We start from the raw sequence: 18,934 nt of genomic DNA, 5'->3' as shown, positions 1-18,934 counted from the left end.
TAATGTACAGCACAGCGTACTGTCCATCTTTTGCACGAGGGAATGAACCAAGCACAGCAGTAGCGATGGCCGGTGCTGCCGCCGCCACCGATCGAATTGATGATTAGCGGCGACGACGTAGCCGGCGAGTGACTGGCACCCCGTAACCACCCCGCGCCCGCCGGTCGGCCGATTATGCGTAGTTATCAGTTTAGTACTGCTAATCGACGCGGAACAGTGCTCAGCGTGGTGGAGTACTCCACCTTATAGATGTCCAAACGGGCGGCACGGCCCGGCCCAGCCCGAGCCCGACTCAGCCCGGCCCGTTTGAGCCCGGCACGGTTAGGCCCAGCTACTTAACCGTGCCGGGCCGGGCCGCCCGACGGGCCCAAACCTCTTCCCGAGCACGGCACGGTCTAGGCCCGACCATGCCGGGCCGGCCCGAATAGCACGGGCCATTTAGTGACCCGGGCCAGCCCGAGCCCGCAAACACAAAACTATATTTAGCAAAAACACCCCAAAACCGATAGCACAAAAAACCGTAAAACTTACAGCACAAAACCCTAAAACTAAAACATATGACATTTGATAGATGACATCAGAGATAAAGAGATCTTAAATACAGAGAGTACAGTTTACATCACCAGATGTCCAGATCACTAGAATAGAGTAGGAACAAGAAGAATAGTAGGAGATTACAAAGTGTAGGGCCTAAGCTCTAAGGGTCATTAAGATAAAGTCCTTCAAATGCTTCTTCAAGGTCTTGGTCCACTCGACAACCAAGATATCTAGAGCTGTGAAACCAGCCTGTCACAAAAGAATTTATCCTCATGAGAACAAGATTTAGTAACAGACTTATTTGAACAAAATCAAGTATGCAAAATATACTGCTGACACTCCTCATATAGGAAGTCACCATCGAACACCAACAGTAATGATGGTGATGGAGTGTTTGAGAAAAATATTGAAACTCGTAATACCTTAACAATTAATAATGATGCAGAAATAGGATCTCTAACTCCCAAAACAGTCCAGACAAGTGAGTTGTCAGACCCTGCAGGAATTATTCCAACTGGAATTGATACAGCTTCTGCTCTATCACTCCTGAAAGTGCATTCATCCCTTTTGTGAGTTTTGGTGATTTGGATAACAACACATTTAAAGGTCTAACAAATTTGCTAAGTGTTGAACAGGGAATTCAGTATGATGAACATACTTGAATAGTGTATAATGATCAGTGAACAAAGTTCAACACAAGGTCAAATAACCAGTGAGACAATGCAAATGGATATAATATGGTCTCTATATTGGTTTGAATATATGGACAAGTCCTGAGAAATCACTATGCATAAATATGATCATAATAGAGGTTGAAGTGATTAAGAGGATTGGTCAAGCCAAAGTGAACAAGATATGAGGAATCGTGAATTGGCTTGACCATATTACTATTAGTCCATATATGAATATATGAGAATCAAACTAGAGCTTGATTGATCTTAGCAGTTATATCTAGATGACATTCAAGCAAGGTTCACAATATTGAAGAAATGATTCTCTCAATGGATGCTCAATAGGATGTGACTCAAGAATGGCTTGATAGGGTGAAGATAGCAAGGAAAGGGCTTCGAGGAACTAAGCGAAGGTGAAGGCCAAGCGACGGCTTGTAGACCGAGGTACCATGGCTAAGGTGAAGAAGAGAGTACTTGCACTAAGTCGATGAACTAATCAGCTATGAAGAGTTACAACATGTTGATGCATCAGTAAGGTGACTTGAAGCCATGATTTGAACTCATATATGGTGAAATGGCACAAGTCATAGGCTCGATTTGTGTTTGCTTCAAAAGGTGAGACAAAGATGTTTGTGATCCTTATGAAGCAACACCATGGAGAAATCACACTTGAGACACCAATGACTCAAGGAGTTTACTTAATTATATTTTATTTAACTTGAGTATAGGAATCGTCGTACTATCAAGGGGGATCCAAAAAGAAGGTTGGTGTTGGTACAAAAGCTCAAAAATCCTTGATCCAAAACTTCCATTTTACCCTTGTTAATCCTTAGTGAAAGTATGTAGTACAACCTTTTAAAGTCTATCTTGGTCAAAATTGATTTTTGGAAAAACAGGTTCAACCGGTTTTAAAACAGGTTCAACCGGTTTTTGCACTGTTCACCTTTTTTCAAAATACTGGTTCAGCCGGACACTCAACCGGACACTCAACCGGTTTTTGTCTGGTGGAAACAGGTTCAACCGGTTTTTGCACTGTTCACTTTTTTCTGCCAGTCTGCTGTGTCAGCCAAAAAGCTGTGCGCAGCTTTTTGAAAACCGGTTCAACCGGTTTTGGGACCGGTTCAACCGGTTTTTGAGCAGAAAAGTCAAAAACGGCTAGTTTTGGAGCCCCACCTATATATACTCACTCCTACCTCTCTCCCCACAGAATAGCACGCACAAAACTTCATTCCCAACCTGAGAAACACCTCCCACTCTCTCTCACACACCTCTTGCCTCTCCCATTTCAAATCTTTGGAGAGAAATCTTTGAGTGAGTTTGAGAGCTGCGGTTTTTGTGCTTCATCTCCAAATCTCTCTTGCTCTTCTTGATTCGAGCTTTGGTACTACATCGAGTTCTTTGTGGATTCATTACTCTTGGAGCTTCTAGCTCCTAGACGACTAGGTGTCTCTTGTGAGTCTCCAAATCTTGTGGAAGACCACAAGAAAGTTTGTATTACCCGCTCGTTTGAGTAAAGATTATTGTGTGGGCTTGACCTCTGTGGTTGGCAAAGGGAGGATTAGGGTTGAAAGAGACCCGGCTCTTTGTGGGCGCCTCAACGAGGAAGTAGGGCACCTTGGTGGTGTGACCGAACCTCGGGATAAATCTTGTGTCTCTTGTGTTCTTGCTCATTGTGTTTGTTTGTGTTCTTCGTTCTCTCACCATTGCGTGGAAGATTTGTTTATATATATTTGGTGTGTGGATTTTGAGAAGTGCCCTTCTCAGATCTACTATTTTGAACCCTGTGGATCAACTAGAACATCTCATTTCCAAAGTTAACTGGGTGAATTTCGAGATCAATTCAGTTTTACCCAGTTTGCTTCTAGTTTTTGTTGAAAAAATTTTAACTTGCCTATTCACCCCCCCTCTAGGCAACTTTCAACTCCTAATGAGAAGACCATTGAGCACCTGTAGAGCTATAAATAGTGAGCTAGCAAATAACATAATTATTCCTAACGAAATATAATATGAACCGTCTAAACTATAATACAAACAGTGCATGAGTAGTTTTAACAACTTCCATCTGAAAACCTGCAAGCTGCATCAATTTTATCACTCAATTAGTAGTAGCTAAAAGTAGCAACAAAAATATGTATGCAGTAAAAATCGAACTCAAACACAGCTATCCACTCCAGTTCCAATGTAGTATTCATTATTTCCGTTGCTACCGCAGAGCTGCACCAGGACAAAGAGACTAAAAATATGTCCATGTGGTGATCCCTTAAATGTTCAATAATACAAAAAACAGAAGATGTCTATGTTTTTTCAGTTCAGACATGCACAACAATTGAAATTATAGAAGATACCTGCCAAAATATAAAATGTTTGACTCCAGAATTATATGATACCTGCCAAAATATAAGCAGAGACAAAATATAAGTAAAGTGATGAAAAAGATCTAATTAATAATACAGACTTGGAGCAGCTAATACAAAATATCAGTAAAAGCCAGGGATGGAGGGAGGACCCGAGACCTTGAGCAGCAGGGAGGAGGGAGCTACCGGAGATCGACGTACGCCGCGCCGGGAGGAGGGAGGAGGGAGCACCTGAGTTCGCCGTGCACCGCGCCAAAAGGAAGGACCCCGAGACCGAGAGAGCAGGGAGCCGCCGGAGTTCGCCGTGCACCGCGCCAGGAGGAGGGAGCCGGCGAGCCGCCAAGCGGAGGTACCCCGAGACCGAGAGAGCAGAGAGCAGCGGAGAGGAGCCGAGGAGCGGGTGTGCGGCGCGATAGGATTTAGGGTTAGGGTTATGGGCGGCGATACGGCGACGGCTGCGACGCCCATTTATGCAGCTGGGGCTGGGCTGCAGGGGGGCGGGGCTGGCTGGCTGGGCCGCTGCGAGAAGTAGGCTGCTGTTTTGGGGCTGGGAGACTTTGTAGCGGGCCGGTTTCTAAGCCCACCAAATATCGGGCCGTGCTCGGGCCAGCCCAACGGGCCGAGATGGCTGTCGAGCCCGGCACGTTCGTCGGGCCGGGCTGAGCCTGGGCCCGGATTAACCCGTGTCGTGCCGTGCTCGTGTCGTGCTAAAAATTCGTGCTTCGTGCCGTGCTAACGGGCCACGTGCTTTCTGGACATCTATACTCCACCTGCCGTGCCGGGCCCTGCATACGATTGACATCCATGAACTCATCCCAAAATAATGAAAGGCATCTATACTTTGATTGTCTGCAACAAGGTCATCTATATTTATCTTCTATATTTATTTTTTACATTTTTTAGAAAAGATTATCCTCTCTATACCTTCTTCATCTTCAACAACGTCCTCTCTATACCTTCTTCATCTTCAACAACGTCCTCTCTATACTTTTATTTTTTTTGCATACATGTTTATCATACTCTCAAATGTATTATACATATTTTAGTATTACTAAATCTATTGTTTAAAGTATAAAAATGGATAGAGGAGAGAAGAGAGAAACTCTATATATAAAGGATTCAGCGGCGTCCTCTAAATTTAGAAGACCATATAGAAAACATTGCTGGATACGTAGAGGACGACTCAATCCTCTAAATTTAGGGTACAGAACCCTCTATAAACCTTTATTGGAGTCCTTAACATTTTTGTTTCAAAGTTGCTCTTGCTCGAAATACACTTATTTTGTACATCTAGGTTTTCAATACCTCTCGTTGTTTAGGTCGATATAAAACATACCAGCTAACTTGCTTGGGATATTTTTTTTATTAGTTTCCCAAAAACATTTTATATCTATATTGCTCTGTTTTCTTTAAACCACACCTAGGAACTTCAAAGAAAGAGAACCTAAACATAAGCATAGTTGACAAAACTGAATTAATCAACACAAATCTGCCCCCCACCCAAAAAAAAGAGATTAATACCGTTTTACTTTTTGTAGTCTCTGTTATTTAACCTGTGTTGCACCATCTTCAACAACATGACCTATAAAAAAACTCCATAATTTTAAAATAAGTATATTTATAGGATTTTGGGCATTAACAAAATATTCTGACCGAAATAGTAAAGCTCCGGATTTAGATTATAGGGTAAACCACTACGGTGTAGTCCATGAGGCACCTGAGAGAGTCTTATAATCTTTTGACTAAATTTTCTAAAATGAGACACTGTTTAAATTTTTTTTCTGCACAAAGCCTTATATTTAGGTTGTGTTTGGTTTGAATTTTGGCTTTGGTTTTTGCCCCATAGAAGCCAAAGGGCAAACCAAAGAATTGGATCCAGGAAGCAGTTTTTTTTCTAAAATCTGACTTTCTCGCAGTGCAAAACCGAAAACACAACTGGACCTGTTTTTAGTGGCTTTCGTATGGAACTGTGATTTCACATATATCAAAGAATTTGTAACGTCTTTTAGTGGTTTCCATCAAGCAGTTTTTAGCTTTTAACAGCTCACAGGCTACAACAATTTTTTACACAGCACACAACAACTTTTACACAGCACACAATAATTTTTTTCACAGCTCACAGCTCACAACAACTTTTTTTCCACAACCACAGCCCAACCAAACAGACCTTTAAATTTCAGCACCAATTTAAGATATTGTTGGAGATGCTCTTACATGGTTGGTAGACACAAATAGATGACCCTTTTATTTGACCATCTTTCTTGGTTGGTCATTGCTCTCTAATAGCTGTCATCTTTCATCTTTGGAACGCTGTTATTTCCCTCAGATATATTTTGTGTTTGTTCATGAATTGAGTCGAATTTCTGTTGGAGAGAAGGACAAATTGTAAGAACCAATTTGGTGATCAGGGATCCTCTTACTATTTAAAATTAAACTGCAAGAGGATTGCTTTCCATAGATCCACTCGGGATCATCAAATCAGCCCTAATGGAATCAGGGGCCGGAAACTGTGGTCCACGTACGTACTGCATGCGGACAAAGCGAAAGGGTTCAGCGACATGCAGTGGTTGACGAGCACCTGCAGTCGAGCAGCACGTACGAGTCGAGAGGCAGCATGCGGACGGAACTTGGGCGCGGCACGGACACAGGAGCTGCACACCACACAGCAGCTGCGTCCACGCCACGGTCCACTGTCCGCATACATGCGCGCGGGCGTGAGCGTGACCGTGACCCGTGGTTCGTGGACCGCGTGGGGCGGCTGCGGCTCGTGCGCTAGCGCCGGTGAAAGCGCCCACGCCATCTGACTGGCCCGGTCCCGGCCAGGAGACGCGCGCGCCCCGGCTGACGAGGTGGTTGCGTGACGTGTGCGTCCAACTGTGATGAAGCTGCTGCTGCTGCTACCTGCTAGCAGAATCATGTGACGCTGGACGGATGGCCTTCTGGCCAAACGCCAAGGAGACGCTACGCAGGCCTGACGGTAGAAAGAACAAGGCAGGATTCTAGCCCGCTGTTTATCGAGCGACTTCTCCCGTTTCGCATCTCTGGGGCCGGCAAATCTGGTCTCGCGAGTCTGGATCTGACAAGAACGGCGCTGCGTGCAGGAGCAGGAGGACTGGAGGAGGAGGAGGAGCAGTAGCGGACGCAGTCTTCAGTCTTCACTCTTGAGCAGCGTAAACTACCCTGGTGGGAGTTTGCCCCCGCCGCCGGACGACCGCATGGGTCCCGCAGGGTGTTTGTCTCCGCCTGCTTGCACTCTAGGCAAAGCAGGAGATTCCTGTAAGGATATCTTCACCAACATTCTCTAACTTCTGTAGTTTGGTTAGCTTGATAACTAGTGAATTGAAGTAGATTCCCTCCAAATCTTTGGCTACCAAATCAGTCCTTAATAAAACACGCTACTGCTTTGCTGCCTGCTCACCTACGAATCGTCTGTGCCGACAACTAAGAAAAAAAAAGTGAGTTTTACCGGAGATTGTTGGGGGTCCCAAAGTCGTATACAACAAACAAGTATCAGCACCGCTCCTTGGTCCAACCTGTCTCGTTGGCCACAGCCCCACAGCACAGGTACCGGCTACCGGGCTCGCGTCGTTGCTACAGTACTGTATGTACCAGCGCCATAACTCCAGACCATGACCAGCATCACCGTCCGAAACTGAGAAAGCTTGGACATCTCTCGTTTCCCATTCCGATCCTCGTGCCTGAACACGGTCTGAACAGGGACAGCCTAACTGAACACTGCAGGTTTGCATTCATTGACCTGGCCCAGCCCAGCGCTAAGCTCTGGACCTGACCAATGGATAGCCAAGCGCCCGGACAACCAGTCCGGTGCCCTGATTCTTTTATTTTAATTATTCCTTTCTAAATGAATTATGTTAGGATCTTTGAGAAACTAATCTTATCCTTACACTTGGGGTTCATTTTATCGTAGATCACGGTGCCGAAGCTGGATGCTGCTAACATGTCAATAGCGGGTCCCAACTGTCATCCAATTTATGCGCATTCCTCTCATATATCTTCAGAAACTTGCAAATTGATCGAAGTGTCCCCAATCAAGATAGGAAAGCGACAGTTGAGACAGGATGCCCGTTACTAATAATTAGTTGGCTAGTGCTTAATAAAATACTCTAGTGCATTTAAACAAGGCCTTAACAAACTGACAGTTGCAAAGTTGTTTCTAGGACATCAAGCTTTTATTTGCACAACATATGCCCCCCTGTGAGTCTGTGACTCGAGAAGCGTTGGTTCTGTGGCAAATATTTCTCTCTTCCGTTTCTTTCTTTGTTTTTATACTCAAACAACACACTGGCCTGCCACAGCCACCACTTTATATTTGCGTGTGTTTACAGCTATATATATACATCAGCCAAACTGCCAAAAACGGATAGAGCAATGGCAGGAAACGAACTTAACACGCTACACACGGTCCACCCATTCTTTTGGAAGTCAGCTTAACATGTTAGATGTGGTTCATGTGGACTACTAGTTACTGGTCCACCTGCCCTTCTGTGTATAACATCGTAATGGCATGATTCGTTGTCATGTGATGGCGGCTGTCACCCTGTATCAGAAGGCGCATCCGGCGCCGTGTTGTCTTGCTGCGCGAGATTACTGTTCTCTTGGTCAGGAGAGCTAACTTTGAGCATATACCCCTGCGCAAAGTCTAACATCACCTTCACTTCTTTCTTCAGCTGCACGATTTCATAACAAAATGAACTCTTGAGGATCAAAAGTTTCATGTGCTTTCTACAAGTTATGGCAGGCGGAAATTAAGCACAGAGTACTCTGTAAACTCGTATTTTGCATTCTCTCCTGTAATACTTCTGTTGCTGCAACATTAGTCCTATATATTAAATGGCTGCAAAATAAACTGTTTGCACCCTCCTATATGAAACGTACGGTCACATCTAGACATGCGTCTGCAACTTTCCATTCGAAGATATACATGCGCGCTAACGACTAGTGTATGCTCGTATTTGCGTAGCCTAGTGTATTTTGAGGATAAACATACTTGCTCAAGCTGTCCTAGCTGACAATCTCACCACCAAAGCTGCACATGAACTTTAATGAATAGCTGAAATCTCACCACCAAGGCTGTACATGAATTTTAAGTGAATAGCTGACAATCTCATGCACTGGAGTTATGATAAGAGGGTAGATCATTCTTTTTACACCTGTATCTGTACGTGATCATGTCAATTAGTGTACTAGAACCCTACAAATTAGCAAAAAAACTATATTAATTGTATGTGCTTCTAGCTGAGTTGATTAGGTGGTCTGAGTAACGCTCTTTAGATTGACTTTTCATGGAACAAATTTCAGACTGGAGTTAAAAAATCCCCTCTTTTGTGCTATGACAAAGCGCAAGTATAAGACCCGGTCTTGCTCGGGCTGTCTTACCCCCGATGATCGAGATTTTTTTAAAATTTGAAGACATTTGGATTAAATTCACTACAAAATATCATACACACAAAAGCTCAGTAAATATAAACACATACCTCATCCACAGCACCACTCTTTATCTTAGATTGCATGATGCACCATTTCTTGAAATGCGCACCTGAAAATACAGCATGGCGATTATATTCATAAAAACATTAAATTTCATTGCACCTTCAGTAGAGAAAAGCTATCACAGAAAAGAAATAGGAGAGCACATGATCTAGACAAAGGGATCAGAAGAAATCACCGACCAGCACTTATGTTGAGACTGCACGAGTTAGAACTGATAGTTTTCACACACCACCTACAGTGCACCTGAAGAGTAACATAGCGGAATCACTGTACTATTGGAAGATAACAGTTGTAGCACTGAGAAATGCTAAGTTCTAAAAAATGAAAGAGGGCAGGAAACTGCGATCAATATTTTCCATAAGTACCTCAAAGAAGGAACCAAATGGAACATCATGTACTTGCTGTACTGTCTCAAATACCTAAAAATTATGGTCAGAGATCAATATTACTTATGACATCAAGAAAATTGCCAAGAACTATTATCTGCCATAATGGAATATTCTGTTATACAGTAGAAACATACCAGATCCATTTTGTCAGCTGAAAGAACTATATGCTGCCACTCTGTCATTGCTGAATAAGGAGGACACATTGGACTATGGCATATTGATTTACAATTAAGTTCCCTCACCTGGCCATCATACTCATCTGCAACGTGCCATTGGCCCAGCTGCAGAAAAGCAACAGTTTAACGCAGAACATGGAGTAAAAAAAACAAAGCCATTCAGCTTGCTGATCATATAAAGGAAAATCACATAAAAATAACATAACTGGTTTCTGTAATCCTGCTAACATAAGAGGTGGAAGGTTAACCCACAATAAAAATATGCCTGGAGGATGATCAGTACATATGCTTCCTTTGGATAAATCCATTTGGAGTGCATATGACATAGGCCAGCCTAACAGAGAGAAGTTTAATTTTGAAATTCAATAGGAGGGTGGCTACCAGTAGGTGGTATGTACTGATTCTTGCCTAGTTGCCAGGTCCATACAGGATGGCGACATATTATAGATTCAGTGGAGCCATACATGCTACCTTGATAACAGACTAAAATCTCTCAAGTCAAAGTTTGTAAATAAACTATCTTCATAAGACGAGGCCTCCCAAAGCTTGATATCCACTAGGAAGTAGGAACCTAAATTACCGATCCTAAGCATACTACCTGAATTATTCATAAATCATAGCAGACAACCTTTTTAGAATACATAACACAGATAATAACAGAATGGTCCTAAACATGAAGATGACCACAATGTGCCTAGCAGCACTAAAATCACCAGTATCGGAAGATGTCCTAAACATGAAAGTTTGATATTTTCAATGACAAGACTTGAAACCTCAAAATTTCAATGACAAAATCACCAGTACTAAAACACAACATTATTAAAATAGTAGTAGGATGGACATCTTTTGTTCAGTTGGATATTAGTTTGAAAAAAGTATAACCATCTACTCTTAGCATATTATGATAATCTACTGATTTCTATCAAACAACTTTGTGGAAATTCTCTAATACACAAGAATACACAGATTAAAAATAAGTTGGTCATATAGAATGCACTATATGTGCAAAAGGCTGGCAATGAGCTGGATACCTACATTTATATCTTTATCCTTCCGATCCGTTCGATACTCTGTTATGTAATTTGAATCATCACTTAAAAGAATACTGAAGAACTGTTCTGCAGTACAGGGAAAAGTTCCCTGAAATCATGAACAGTCGAGGATTAGTTACCAATTACAAAGCCAGACCATTAAAGAAAATCGTGAGGCTAAAATAATGTTAGTCGTCATTACATTGAATACAGGGACCAAAACTTCTTCTTTGACAAAAGGTTGTAACTTCCCTGTTAATGCAGCACAATCTTCTGGTACATTTATCTCCTTCTTGCTATTTTTTCTTGAACTACTGTGTGCACGTAATGCAGACTGAGCACGTTCCTGGAATCCAGATGTTAAAAAGGCTGTCAAATCTGAAGAATGTTTGTGGAGATAAAACTTATATAACAAATATAAAAAACAACAAAGATCCATTAAACTAGTGCACCAACAGTAAGGCTACAGATATGCAGATGCACCCTAAAGCTATGATGTTACCTGTTTCTCAGCGTCTATCATCATTACGAAGTTCTTCATAGCTCGATGCAATGCTCTAAATGTATGGTTTCTGTTCCAAAACGATGCAAATTTGTACCTGACTCTTCCTACAAAAAACATAGGGAAACATGATATGTAGGCATGTAGCAACCACAACCCTGTCTTACCTAATTGCTGTTAGCAGTCCTTTTTGCACTCTACATAAACTGTATGGTATGTTTTTTATGCTATATTGATCTTGCATTATTTGTAGGGCCAGGAAATGGGGTTTAAGAGCTTATTAAGTATTGCATAATGAGAGAAGGATTTTGATCACTATAGGGGTGTTAATATCTGAGTTCACAGAGATGAGTGCACCTTTGATAAGCCAACCCCACCCCCAAAATAATAGATAAAATAATGCTTGTAGAAGATAAGTCTGCCAAAAGAAAGATCACCCATTAAATTCCTGTGGTTCCTTCCCAACCAGATTCAGAGTAATAACTCTGATTCACAATATTTTTCACTTTTCAAACATCCATTTGGTCCTGTAGGCCCTGTAATTTTTTGTTCTTCTTTTTGATGTTGTAGACCTTTGGTAATTATTACTTGTATCAATGTTTTGTGTATACTGTATAGTGCATCAGGAAAAAAAGACATGCAAGGGTTCATTGATTTAAGAACCAATCATATGTTATGAAGATTTTACCATCTGGACATCCTAACGGAGGAACACCAAATCCTCCAGCTCCCATTCGAAGAAAAATTGTAATAGCTGGATTAATAACTGCATGCTGACTTCTCCTTATCTGCAGTGTTTGTAATCACAGAAACAGATGGCATATTAGATGTGTGCATTACGAAAATTATGAAGACATAGTAGAAGGGCAGGCCTAGTGCAGTGGTGAGAGCTATCTCACTGAGTCACTAGGTCACGGGTTCGAAGCAACCTCTCCGCGCATGTGCGGGGGAGGTTTGCTTCGGTTTATCCCTTTCCCAGACCTCACTCATGTGGAAGCCTCCAAGCACTAGGTCTGCCCAGTCGAACAGGAGTGGAATATGAATTACCTCATCAATATCTCTCAAAGGAATCACAACCTTTATATATGAGAAGAAAAGACGCTTTAGTCATACAATAAATTTTAGAATGGAAATATAATGATTAATTTGCTCAAATGAATCACAACCATTTCATTCATGAATAATGAAAATGTTAGAATGGCACAAGGCATTTAGGTAGTATGTACAATTTTCAATGGGCTATTTGAAAATATAGCCAATTTAGTTTTGGTTTCCATAGAGTCTCAATCAAGAAGACTAGGTCAAATATTTTTTTTAACTAGAACACCATTGAATAAGAAAGAGTAAAGGGATATCACTTGAAAAAACCATGAAACAAGATGGAACGTGTATTGCTCCCCTAAAACGGACATGTTAGTGTTTCCCAATTTATTGTGCTATGCTGTTGACTGAGAACTAACACAAGTTTCTGATTTAATTAGAAAAAGGATGGGCCCTAGATATGTTGTGCCTCTTCGACAGAAACTACAAACAGTTATAGGAATCTACCACAACCTCATGATCATCAAAGTGTCTGTTAGATGGAATGTGCAGTTCAGATCAACATGACGTTAAAAACTTGACTACTTTATCATAAAGACATGAACAAGTAAGCTCTAAACAGAGGATCTACGGTAAACACAATTAATCCTTTAATCAAAGGATATCAATTGAGAATTTCATGTGAGCTAACCTTGATTTGCTTTGAAAAGACATTTGAATGAAAGCAAATATGCCATGAAGAGACATACATGCGTCCATGGTACAGAAATGACCTTTCAAGTGCACATGAATAACTGTGGTCAACAACCTGAAAAAAGAATAAGACAAGGGAACAACAACTCTTGCAAGTTGGAGCAATTGGTATTAGATAAATGCATGAATGAGAGAAGTTGTAGTAGTTACCCACCTCATCTGGAGGCAGTTCAAAAATTGTCTGCAAAGGACCTGGCTTTTGATGAACTACAGTAGGACCTTGCTTATCCAAGGAAATCCTTCTACGAGCACCAGCCTCAGCTGAGCTATTTATTGCCCTAAAGCAGAGAAGTGATACATCAGAAAAATTGAAGCCTCACCTTGATTTTACCATGAGACTTAAAAATTGAATTTGGGCCACGTAAGGTACAAAGTGCGGGACAACATATTTTGTATGATGAACCAGACATAAATTCATACTATAGTTTCACTTCTGATGTTCACAAAGTCAAAGCAAAATAATAAAACAAACAGCTAATCATACATGCTAAATTTGTTCAAACCTGCTAATTGGACAAACAGAAAAAAATCATGTTTTTTGGTGAAAAGATAATACGACAGGAACAAAGGAAAGCTAAGGATCTAATGATTACATCATCATCATCAACAGTATTTTTAGTCCCAAGCAAGTTGGGGTAGGCTAGAGTTGAAACCCAACAAAAACCACAAATTAAGGTTTAGGATTTAATGATTAAATTAAGAGTGAGATTTTAACCTGGAGGAACTTTCATGAACCTTGATTACTTTAATATGAAGACACACCTGACAATACAAGAAAAACATAAGGTGACAAAAAAATTAACCACAGAAACCAACTGTTTTTGCAGAAATCACTCACCTGGCCTGATGTGCTGTCAAGTGTATGCCAAATTGGTCCACTCGGTACCTCAGATTCAACAGTAACAGTAAAAGAGCCAAGGATTGTGCTTTTCCATACAATGTCCCAGTCATATATCGTGACATTTATCTATGGAAGTGTATAGAATGAAAAACATGGGAACAAGGAAAATACATCAAAAGCCTAGGCATACAGCTTTTTATGGGAACATAATAATTGGCCAAAATCACAAATGCATCAAGACAATGGAAAAACATCCTGGGTTGCACTACATGAACTCATGAATTTGCAACAATTTTCTTAAGGATGAGAAGCAAAATGGAAAGTTACAAAACCCATGACAGATATATGGCAATATAGTTGTAGATGTAGTGCAACAGTGCAGCTGCAATTCTTTTAACATAAGGACGGTACATTAGTGATTTGACTGTAAACTATACAAACTGTGATAACTGACTAGTCATGTTTTCATACACCAGTTATAGACAAACATAGCGTCTTTTAAAAGATACAAAACTGAGTAAGAGAGAACTGAGTATAACCTTTACAGGAAGACTATCAACAAAAAAATTGAATTCCTCTCCCCACATTGGGTTTCTTGAGCCAGGGACCATGGAGCTGCAAGGTGTTATAAAACAGATTAGACTAGTTGAGCATTAGTTGTGTGACATAGATCTATAAGTTTATCAAAGAGGTTAGTATTATGTTATATTAAAGGATGGTTATTTGAAGTTGTTTCTCCTGTCCACCTTCCACCATTGCTTTTCCCACAGAACAGTTTCAGGATAGCATGTGTATCCATCATTTACACTTTACCCTACTGCAATCATCACCATTTCCATAACATTCAAACAATCCTGGGGGGCAGTTGCCCCTTGTTTCCTCTCCTTTACAGTCTATGCTTGGAAGTTGGAACTGCAAGATCCAAAGTCAGCGACCTCATATTGCCCTATCTCTAATGATGAATCCCCAACCCCTAAATTGATAGGGAATAAAATATCTCTCTAACTACCCATGAGCTCATACAAGAAGTAATTATCCCATCTCTAATGATGAATCCCCAACGCCCAAATTGCCAGAGAATAAAATCTCTCTAACAACTCATGAGCTCATACAAAAAGTAAGTAAGAAGTTTCATTCATAAAAAGTGTTCCCTTGAACCTACCTTATTTAACATGTATGCATTATCAAGTACTCTAGCCTTGAATATGAGCAAATAAAAAACAGCTATCCACGTGCCTGAACCTTGATTTGTGGCTTCTGTAGGGTTTCGACTCTAGTCTACCCTAACTTGCTTGAGACTATAAGACTTTGTTGTTGTTGTTACACTATCAAGTACCCCCTCCATTCAAATTATAAGATATTTGGTTTTTTCTAGATACGTAACATTTTTACGCACTTAGATATACACTATGCCTAGATACATATTAAAAACAATGTATCAACAAAAGTGAAAATGCCTTATAATTTGGAACACTTTGCAAAGGATCTGACTTCAGTGCAATAAAAAAGAACACCCCATCCAGTTAATAGTTTCGCCCTAAACACAACCAACTTGCTCTCTGGGTGTATGTCTCCTCAAAGGGAAGATTGAACATGGCGGCTAAGCAAATGACAGTGTCCAAAAATTCTCAGATTGATAAATAAGCTGGAAACGGAACTCCTTCAAAAGCTATATACAGTTAATAAAATAACTGAAATCATCCAGATAATGGGTTCAAAGTATTGAATCAATATGGTTACCTGAAACGCTTCTCTGCACCACAAGTGATCAATGCATATGGGTCAGATGTCCCATTTAAGTTCGCCGCCATCAAATTTTTTGCAGCCAACAATTCGAGCTGAACAGACACATCCAATCAAAGTCATAAACCATCCAGAACAACTGCCGGCAGCAAGACGTGGAAAAAAGAATAGAGGCCAAAATCTGATCACTGATCACCTTCACTACATAGGCAGAGGGGCCGCTCACACCCCCCTTGAACTGCCCCAATCCAATCCAAGCGCATCCATCAAACGGGAGATCAAGGCATCAGCATCCGTGATGACCAGCACCATATGACCCAAATTCTCCGAAACCCAAGACGTTACCTTGTCGGCGCCGTCCAGCCCCCGCACGAGGAGCTCGTCGGCGTCGCCCGCCGCTGCCGCCTGCGAGGAGCGCGGGTTGAGGAGCTCGTAGGCAACGTAAAGCGCCACGAGGATCATCGCGGCGGCGCACGTGACCTCGATCTCCCAGAAGGTCGGGAGAAGGAACCCAAGCGCCGCCACCGCCGGGGTTGACCCAGCGACCTGCGACGCCATGCCTGCTCCCGCGCCCCGCGCCCGCGCCCGCGCCCGCGAGAAGGGTGCGTGCCGCGTCCTAGGGACTCGGGAGCGGTATGGGCGCGCACGCGAGGGCCATGGAGGCGGGGGCGACCAGGGGAGGAAGGAATGGTGGCCTGGTGGGGTGGTGGTTATGCAGGGGGACGACGAGGCGGGGAAGGTGGGAGCGGTCGGGTCGCGGTCGCGGGATGGGTCATGGGTGGGCCACCCTGCAGAGGCCGGGACCAGTGGGGTCGGACGGGGAATTCGACGGTGCGGTTCGGTTCAGTTCTGCCGTCTGCGGAGGCCGGAGATAATGGACTTCGACGCCGGTCCGATGGGTCCACGACGACGCCTGCGCCGGTTGACCTGGGAATTGAACCCGGGCCGATGTTACTCTCCGTTTCCTTTGGGTCAGCACCCGAAGGTTTCAGTTCGGATAATTTTGTCTTTTATTAAAAAGAAACAATTTTGGTTGCACAAACATTTATTTCAACGCGATAACATAATTACATAACATTTGAGGTCGTTCAAAAGCTCTAAACTTTATATTTTAAAATTTGAGTACTTCATAAAAGATAATAAATAATTTGATAAAAAATGACAACTGCAAGTTATAAATCTTAATGAGCCATACATTTTTTATATTTTTTATGTAAAGTTCATCTTCGTTTGATCTCCCATGTAGTTATGAATCTGTTTGATTAACTATTACGGTAGAACAATTCTAACTTTGTTAGCTTTTCATCCCGATGCCTTTTAGAAACTACTCCCCCTTTTCGCACTTCTAGGAATTGCTCCCACTTTTCAAATTGTAAGGTGGTCTTGGTTTTTCTAGGTATACTAGGTGTATGCCCATGCATTGCTACGGAGTCAACATGTACTGGTAAGATGCAATGAGACGTAGAAGCACTATGATAAAATACATTGATATGTAAAACAATTATTGTTATTCTATACTTTTGTTAGTTACATACCTAAATAAAATATAGTACAATGACTGTCTGTTGCAATGACACACAAATTCGATAAAATGGTAATGTACAATAACTGCACAAAAAACGAATAGCATACATTATTATAGATATAAATTTTTCACATCCTAGTTTTATATCAGACTCCCATCTTATTATTATTTTGTTAGACGAGAAACAGACATGTTAAGAAAACTTGGTCCAAAACCTCTATAAAAGCCCCTCCAGCCATCTTTATCAAGCAACAGCCTGGTAGTTTTCATGACTGAAGATCTACCCTTACCATAGTTGTCCATAACCTGAAATCACATGAAAATAATAAAACACCCGGTGATGGAATTCTCACAATTACCATGCATGATAATAGTTCCTTCTATGGCCGTAGTTAGCTACTTAGTTGTACTAACTTTAAGTTCGGGTACATAGCCTATGTAACAAAGGTGATATGATAAACAACCAACCTCTGCAAAGATCAAGAAAGCATAGATGTAATGCTCCAAGATGGATCACCTTTTTTCAAAGACCGGATAAGGAAAAAAAACAAAGTATATTGGTGCAAAGAACATAATAAAGGTGCTCTAAGATACGCATAATCGCACAGTATGTTCTAGGATCAATGCACTTCAATAGTCATGTTAACGATGGGGGAAGTCATGGAATGAGAAACATACCTTTATCAACAGGTTCAATACAAGTGGACCAACAAATTGAGAAGCATCATTGCCAATCTACAATGTTGAGAGAGAGAGAGAAAGATGATGAGCTACTGAGAATATCACAAAGTGTTTATATAATGGGGAAAATATTAAAACTGTAATTAAAAGGCACATCATCTAAATAGAATGTTCCATACTTCTTCTAGCACCTCAAGTAGGTAGTATATATAGGAGATGTGCATCAGTACAAATCATGGACATTTTTTCGCTCGTCCGTGAATTGGTTGCTACAGGGTAAGGTGTGCGTAAAGAAACAAAACCGGTTTTGACAGACAGACATATACATACAATTGAGGTGAATTTGAATAATAAAGAAGACAAGAAAAAAAATGATGATGGACATCTTTTTTGTGCACAAAGCAACAAATAAGCATATATGCAGTAACACTAAAACCAAAGATAAACTAATAAACGAGTGAGATTTCATTTGAACCGGGGTAGAGCTTATCCAGTTAATCAGTTACCATATTACAAGACAACTATTAAAAACATAAGCAACTTCACTACTTAATGGTACCTAAAGAAGATATACCCCTAATTTAGAACCATTCTTATACTCAGACATTAGCATTTTATATAACTCGAGCAGTCATACAAGAAGATGATGAGCTATCTCAGCAATCCATTTTTTAATACCCAAGCCCAAATTGCTAGCCTCTTATAACATAAAAATAAATAGAACAGTGTTGTATTTTTTAACATATTTACATGCAAAAAATATTTAATGCCTTAAATCATGGGCAAAATGTTGTCAATAAACAAAAAACAAACATGTGCCAAAGTATATGTAACACCAGAAATGACAAAAAGCTCTGCTCTCTTTAAAGCATGTCTGCCAAATGATTTACAACAAGCAGGCTACTAATAAATTAAGTTACATGACATTACGATATAGATACCTTTGAATAAATCCATTGCATATGCTCTGCATCATCACCATCAAAAGGTTTTTCAGGATGAACCTAAAAAGGTGAATATAACAGTTAGTAGTGTTGGGTCAATGTCTAGAGAGAAATAATGTGCAGAAAAGATAGTACCTCGTCCAATTTGATCAAGTGAGCATACTCAATGCAGTGAGCTGCAGTTCTTGGTGTCTTAGCGAGAGTACATAAGGGGAACTCAATTATTTAGAGAAAG

At 41.1% G+C, this 18,934-nt stretch overlaps 1 protein-coding gene across 2 annotated transcripts; it reads right to left on the bottom strand.

Annotated features, from left to right (window-relative positions):
* Positions 1 to 7,733: 7,733 nt before the first annotated feature.
* Positions 7,734 to 16,438, bottom strand: LOC100273569 (uncharacterized). Of its 2 annotated transcripts, none has more exons than XM_020540361.2 (18): positions 15,895 to 16,438; positions 15,746 to 15,787; positions 15,547 to 15,644; positions 14,346 to 14,421; positions 13,804 to 13,932; positions 13,681 to 13,727; positions 13,120 to 13,243; positions 12,904 to 13,053; positions 12,219 to 12,248; positions 11,860 to 11,959; positions 11,172 to 11,278; positions 10,872 to 11,015; positions 10,674 to 10,778; positions 9,597 to 9,743; positions 9,439 to 9,492; positions 9,253 to 9,316; positions 9,058 to 9,119; positions 7,734 to 8,250 (listed from the first exon to the last, which is right to left on the bottom strand). In XM_020540361.2, the coding sequence occupies exons 1-18, from the start codon at positions 16,105 to 16,107 to the stop codon at positions 8,116 to 8,118; spliced, it is 1,827 nt and encodes a 608-aa protein (XP_020395950.1). In that variant the 5' UTR covers positions 16,108 to 16,438; the 3' UTR covers positions 7,734 to 8,115. The 2 variants fall into 2 exon arrangements, with proteins under 2 accessions (XP_020395950.1, NP_001141459.1); NM_001147987.1 differs by having other exon boundaries at positions 7,807 to 8,250; positions 12,904 to 13,020; positions 15,895 to 16,385.
* Positions 16,439 to 18,934: the final 2,496 nt, after the last annotated feature.

This window comes from Zea mays, chromosome 7 (assembly GCF_902167145.1).
Source record: "Zea mays cultivar B73 chromosome 7, Zm-B73-REFERENCE-NAM-5.0, whole genome shotgun sequence".
Classification (NCBI taxonomy): Eukaryota; Viridiplantae; Streptophyta; class Magnoliopsida; order Poales; family Poaceae; genus Zea; species Zea mays.
Note: the sequence above shows the minus strand (reverse complement) of the source record. Positions and strands in the feature narration are given on the sequence as shown.

Excerpts from the sequence above, each read along its gene's own strand:
- LOC100273569 (XM_020540361.2), bottom strand. The coding sequence starts at position 16,107 with ATGGCGTCGCAGGTCGCTGGGTCAACCCCGGCGGTGGCGGCGCTTGGG. Across the intron at positions 9,744-10,673 it reads GGAAGGATAAAGATATAAAT|CTGGGCCAATGGCACGTTGC; the intron begins GTAGGTATCCAG and ends GCTTTTCTGCAG. Across the intron at positions 9,493-9,596 it reads CAGCTGACAAAATGGATCTG|GTATTTGAGACAGTACAGCA; the intron begins GTATGTTTCTAC and ends CATAATTTTTAG.